Source organism: Pungitius pungitius, chromosome 20, assembly GCF_949316345.1.
Source record: "Pungitius pungitius chromosome 20, fPunPun2.1, whole genome shotgun sequence".
Taxonomy (NCBI): domain Eukaryota; kingdom Metazoa; phylum Chordata; class Actinopteri; order Perciformes; family Gasterosteidae; genus Pungitius; species Pungitius pungitius.
In genome coordinates, this window is record NC_084919.1 from 10,832,987 (window position 1) to 10,839,499 (window position 6,513).

Consider the following 6,513-nt stretch of genomic DNA (forward strand, 5'->3'; position numbering starts at 1 on the left):
TGTGTATCTGCACGTGTGTGTGTGGGTTGGGCACTGTTTGGTCAACGCTTACGTCACTGGGCACCTCAGAATATAAAGATTAGGGTTTCCAACATGACATTTTCTCACGCAAAATGCTCCCTTGACTATTTATTTTCGCTCACGTGCACGCGCCTAGTTTCCTGGAGTGGAGCGCGACAATTTCCTCGCGACCGTCACCGTTCCTCTGGATCACCTCCCCGCGTGCTTTCCACTCAGCAGGTAAGTTGCCATGGTGACACACCGGCCCGAATGAAGAAGTGGTTCTCCGTGCATGCATCTCGCTTCACCCGTCCGGATCTTTTACCCCCAAAACAACAAGAAGAAGAAGAAAGCGAACCGATTCAGCCGATGACTCTGGACTCCTTTGAGAACCGGACCGTCTCCGCCTTCACCTCCAAACTGAGCCCAGCTGGTGACATCTGTTTGGGACTGGCCATCCTCTCCGTGGGTACGTGTCCGATCGGCTCAACTTTGTGGCTCATGGTGCCTTTGGTTTGCTGCACGTATACAAACGCACAGAAAGATGTGTGCATTTCATTTTTCTTTTCAATTTGAAATTCAATCGAAAAACAACACAGTCGGGATTAAAATATGTAAAATTAAGAAAACTGGATAAAAACAATGTTTTGTTTGTTTAATTTTAATCATCAGTTGGTCTGTTTTATTGTCATAACTGATGCTATATTACAACCATCGTAATGTACTTTAATGTCTGATGATTAAACTTGTATTACCCAAAAAGAGCAATATGTCTCATTCATAAAACTGCCTTTAGAAAATCTTTAAACATAGTTTGCATAATACGGCTGTTAATTGATATATGTATACTTGATATGTCAATGATTAGCAACAACATTCGTTTTGTTTTATTCATGAAAGGTTGATACGATAGAAAGCATTTGACGCTTTAATTGACCTTGGGTCAAGAATTCCGTGGTGACATTTATGTATTTTATCAAATTCAATTATGAATATTTTAGACCTCATAGGGACTGAAAAAATGCTGACCTCAATCCCAAAAGGTTTGACATCTGCATTGACACAGTCACAATTATTGAGAAATTACAAAACACACAGGTGCACACAAAAGCACACAGGTTAATTAGGTCTGTTTGTATAAGATCTGGCTCAATAAACCAATTTGAGTAATTCAAAGGTTCTTTGGGCGTCTCGTGTGGTTTGGACACTCCCACCGCTGCATGTATCCTTGATCCACTTGATCGTCTCCAATCAATCACAGCGCTTGTGCTTGTTTTCCACCAAGCTCAACTAATCCCAAAGAATGTCCCGGTCCTTCTGCCCACAGTTGTGCTCTCCGTCCTGGGCAACGGGCTGGTTCTGGTGATCTGCTACCGCAGGAGGAAGAAGATGGTGGCCTCGGAGCTGCTGTGCGTCAACCTGGCCGTGGTCGACTTCCTCTGCTGCGTCTGCTTCTACCCGCTGTCCGTCACGTCCTCCTTCCGCCACGCGTGGCTGGGAGGAGACGTCACGTGCGTCTACTACGGCCTCGGCTGCTACATCTTTGGCCTGTGCGGCATGTTCACCGTCGCCGCCATCAGCGTCGTCCGCTACCTGCAGACCTGCCGCAGCCTGGCGTACGGTGAGCAAAACGGTCCAATGAAAGGCCATTTCAAATCATGCATTCGAGACGTGGCTAAACCTGGTCTTTTTTTTGTTTTTGTTCCTCCCAGGCGCGTGGTTGGAAGGAGCCAACATCCAAATCGGCTGCTGTGCCCTGTGGCTGGTGGCTGCCGTGTGGTCCAGCTTCCCTCTGTTCGGCTGGGGCGAGTACGTCCCCGAGCCGTACGGACTGTCCTGCACCATCGCCTGGCGGGCCTACCACGCCTCGGCCAAGGACACCTTCTACGTCCTCTGCTCCTTCGCCTGCTTCACGATGGTTCCCGTCCTCCTCATCGTGGCGTCCCAGTGTCAGATCCTCCGCAAGGTGTCCCGCTTCTCCGGCTCGCTGTCTGCGCGGGGCATCCGCAACAACCTGAGGCGCGCCGAAAGGCGCCTCTCTGTGGTGAGCCGACCAGAGGAGACCTCCTCAAATGCTTTATACTCCGCTCACTGCAACTTAAGTCGAACTGTGTTTCCTCGCGCTCACAGACATGAAGTTGAAACATGTGAATCTAATGAAAATGAAATATTGTAATATTGCAACCGGGGTTTAGCATTCGGCCTCCCCTCGATCAGGCCTTGAGACATGAGGTTCTCTGCAGGGTATTTCCTCATAGACCTGGATTTCATACCATAATCACTCCTTTATTAGTCCCACAATGGGGAAATGTATAATCTTCTCCATTTTTTTAGCTCTAACACGTAATTGGGAGCAGCAGGTGTGGTACGATGTCTTGCTCAGGGACACTTTCGGATGGGACACGTCACGGCCACTGCTTGACCACATGATCAGTGCGTTCTGTTCAGTCCCAGGAGGACTTTGAACTTACTGTATTTTCTGCACTGAAGTACATCCAGAGTGTGAATCTTCTGTAACTTCTGCTACTGCTTCTTCCAGATGTTTTTCTGCATCAGCCTGGGCTTTGTGGTCGCCTGGGCGCCGTACGCCGTGGTCTCCTTTCTCTTCATTTTCCACAAGGAGCGCCTGTACATGGCTCCTGGGGGCTTCGTGTTCCCCGCCCTCTTTGCCAAAAGCTCCCACGTCTACAACCCTTTCATCTACTTCTACTACAACAAGACCTTCCGGCGGGAGCTTCGCCACCTGCTCCCCTGGTGGTGGCCCGTGCCGGGGTGGAACCGAGTGCGCGTCCACACCCCTGCGGAGCTCCAGTACCCCATCCACATTCAGCTGCAGGACAGAGCCGCCGTCCAGAAGAGGACCTTTGGTCTGTCCCAGGACGGGGGGAAGGGGAGGAGGAAAGGCCGAGCGGCGCAGAGCGACAGCGGCCGCGTCCCGGGCAGGCCGGTGTACACCTGCTGGGGCTCGCCCGCCGAAAGAAGCCCCCGCCATCTTGGACAATGAAGTCTCCGAAGGCTCTCTCCGAGTCTTGGATATGAATCAAACCTCGGTTATTCTGTTGAAACAAGAATGTTGATTAAAATTGGTAGCTGCATCCCTCCTGTAGTTTCAGTGTTAGACATTCACGTCCAACATGGAAACCAACGGATCCAACTGTAATCCCTACTCGCTAAATGCAAATGTAATGGTGTAATTTATTGTATAACTTTGCATTCCGTTATTAGATTTCACTGAAAACGTGCTGTGCCTTCTGAGTTCATGTAATAATAATGTTTTGAAATATCAGCTCATTTTTTTTCTTTTCATTTCAGCATTTCAGCCTGAAATATGTTTTTTCATTCAGTTTATTCAATTACTGTTGGAACGTTCTGCTCAGTCTTCAAATACCAAGCAAATATCATTCAGTCCTTTTCCCTCCAATAGATTTTTACATTACATTACATTTCATTTAGCTGACGCTTTAATCCAAGGCGACTTACAATAAGTGCATTTCAACCATGTTAGTGTCGGCTTCTATAGTTTTATCTGTAATGTTTTGTTGCCAAATATATATTGCAGGATAAGCATTCCCTTAATCTTCTTACTATATTCTTCTTTGAATGTTTCCATGTAAGTTTTGATGTATTTTTCCAGAATGTTACGTGTCTAATGCAGCATTTCAATGTTAATTTGAGCACAAACTCACTGTAAGCTTTTAGCTTTGAGATATTAACAGAGTAGTCTCACTTGTGCATTTCTTATTGCAATGTTTTTTCTCTCTGCAGCACTTGATGTCCTTTCCCATGTCTCTTGTGATGTTGAAATCATATCAAAAATGTATTTCTACAATGCAAAGAATTGGAAACATATCAAAGTATATATATAGAAAATTGATAAAAAAAACTGCAGAATGAAATCAAATACATTACAACACAATAATAAACTATTCAAATCTTTTCTGATTTTATATTGAATACAGCCAGTAAAATGATTAAATTATTAAAAGTATTTCACACGTCACCATTTTTCTCTGTAAATATATTACTAAACGTACTTTAGAAAGAAAACTTTCACCAGATGTGAGTGATAACCAAAGTAATTCATAAGGTAAAAGAAACCCAAAGAAAACATTTCAGATATCAAGTATTAGGTAAAATTGAATGAGACACAGGGAAATAGTATTGAAGTCATAAAGAAAGAGAGGTGCAAAAAGGAATGCAAGGTAGTGATAAGAAAGCAAATGAATATCAGCTGGTTCCTATAAAAAGGTGTCTCATTACCGAGGTGTCTCACAAGAAACATCTTACGATTGGCAAAGGCAAAGATCTGTCTCAAGACCATGGCAACCTTATTGTGGCAAAGCAAACCAAGGGCAGAAAGGTTTCAATCCGGTCCGGTCCGATGAGAGCAGAACTCTTCTGATGCCATAATACACACCGTGGAGGTCAAATTGCACTGAACATCACCCCCAAAACACCAGGCTCGGAGGTGGGAACGTCATGGTGGGGGGGCTGTTTTTCAGCAAAACAACACAGTCAAACTTATTATAACTTAACATATTATTGAACAAAGAGTGAATGGAAAAATGTGACGAGACAAATCTGCCGCCAGGATGATGACGATGAAACGTGTGTGGATTTTCAAAGACAATGGTTCCAAACACTCAGCCAAGGGAACTCATAATTGGTTTCAGAGAAAGAAAGAAAAAGCGGCGGGAACGGCCCAAGACACCTGACTTGAATCCAAATGAAAATCTATGGAAAGAACTCAAAAAGCTGGTCATAGAAGCCCAAAGAGAAGAATGGGCCCGAATCCCACCTGAGCAAAGCATGCGCCTAGTTTCTCCTTTTACTTATTTACATTCCACGTTTTACACATTTCTGAACTCATTTAGATTTCTTCACATGTATGAAGTAGTTTGGTTGTTAGCTACAACTTGTGAAAATGACACGTCAACAGCACGTTTAGAAATCTATTTACTGAGAGAAATGGTGACGTGCTTAATACTTATTTCACCCGCTTTATTTTGGAAATCAATTGCTGTATAAATGGAGAGAAAGAATATGAATTGCTTTCATCTCATGTTAGAACCCATTTGGGTATTTAAACGGCTTCGTGCGTTATGTGGAAGACCGATTAACATGTCTCCCTCTCTCCCCGTTTAATGGGCTCCCTTCAGTCTGTCCTGGCGGCAATTAGACTTTCACAAAGTTTTTATGTGGAAGGAAGAAGAAAAAATCTAAATGAGAAAAACTTATGCAAAGCTGCCACGTCCACTTTCTTTCCCCAATCGCTGCACTTTAAAGGACTTTATCTTTTTGCTTTGAAACAATATTGCAGATACATGAACCCAAGAAGGAAGTTGCTCTCCTGTTCCACTGCGCTCAGGAGGCTCCATCTCTCTCGACTCGACTGTTAGTGACTGAGTTAGTGACTAACCTGTGTTCATTAAGAGCCAGATGTTTCAAGAATGGTTGGGACTCCAAAAGCAGAGCTGAAAGTCAATTGATTATTGGGTGCAAGCTATATTTTTAGCCTTCGCTTCGATTGTCTTCTGCTTTACTTGCGCTGACAAAATGCCGAGGACCTAGTGTGGGTATGAGGCCATTTTCCAAAAAAGGCACATCAATCTAGGTCACCTTCAATAGATCTCGCTAACACTCATACCGCACACCCTCCTCGACAAAATGGAAAAAGAAGAAAAGTGAAATTGCACAAATTGCAGGAGTGACAGTGATTGAAAATAAGGCCCAAGCGACATTTTCAGAAGTGGATCCATGCTGAGCTTTTGACAGCTGGAAGAAAAGAAAAAAATTCACTTTTGGTGCTGCGGTCTCAATTTCCAGAAGAGTCCACATCTCACATCTAGCTTGGGGAGCTAGATGTGAGGGGAGGGGAGGGGAGCTCAGTGGAAGTCAACACTGAGCTCCCCTCACACTCCATGTGGTGACGTATAATACTTTTGAAATAATATATAGCTGCAGCTGTGAGCTTGTGAGCTGTGAGCTTTGGAGTAAAATGAATCTCTTTTAAATACAGTTGCTTGATCTTTTCTGAGTCTGGGGTCCAATACCTGCATGTCTACGTGTGGACAATAGATGGAAGCAGCCCCCCCTCTGTGTGGAATAAGGTGAGAATTGGACATGTCACTGCTCAATGGGCCATTCATAATTATAGTGGCAGTCACGAAAACGGCGGGTTCCCATTGAGTTGTTGTAAATGGCTTACTTTAAAAAAGTAAATCAGATTTTAAAAAATGCCATGGTGTATATTAGGGATTCACTTTGTGCAGGTGGAGTGTACATAGTGTTTTTTCATTTCCTTTTCATTTTATGTTTTGTTGCTTTTCTCTGTGTTTTTTTTGGTTGAAATATGCTGCATGAATAAACTTTCCCCGATCCCCTCCTTGTGATGGAGTATACTTGCATCGTTGTATCCGTGCTTTTAATTGGATGCTAATGGTTGCTGTATCAGTATCGCCAAAACATCGGAAACATTAAAACCTTAAATCCCGACAGGTTTTAAATTGTTCT

At 44.0% G+C, this 6,513-nt stretch overlaps 1 protein-coding gene across 1 annotated transcript; it reads left to right on the top strand.

Moving 5' to 3' along the window:
- The first annotated feature begins 204 nt into the window (after positions 1-204).
- opn8c (opsin 8, group member c) lies at positions 205-3,906 on the top strand. The gene is made up of 4 exons (XM_037449121.2): positions 205-469; positions 1,328-1,621; positions 1,713-2,044; positions 2,540-3,906. The coding sequence occupies exons 1-4, from the start codon at positions 271-273 to the stop codon at positions 3,002-3,004; spliced, it is 1,290 nt and encodes a 429-aa protein (XP_037305018.2). The 5' UTR covers positions 205-270; the 3' UTR covers positions 3,005-3,906.
- Positions 3,907-6,513: the final 2,607 nt, after the last annotated feature.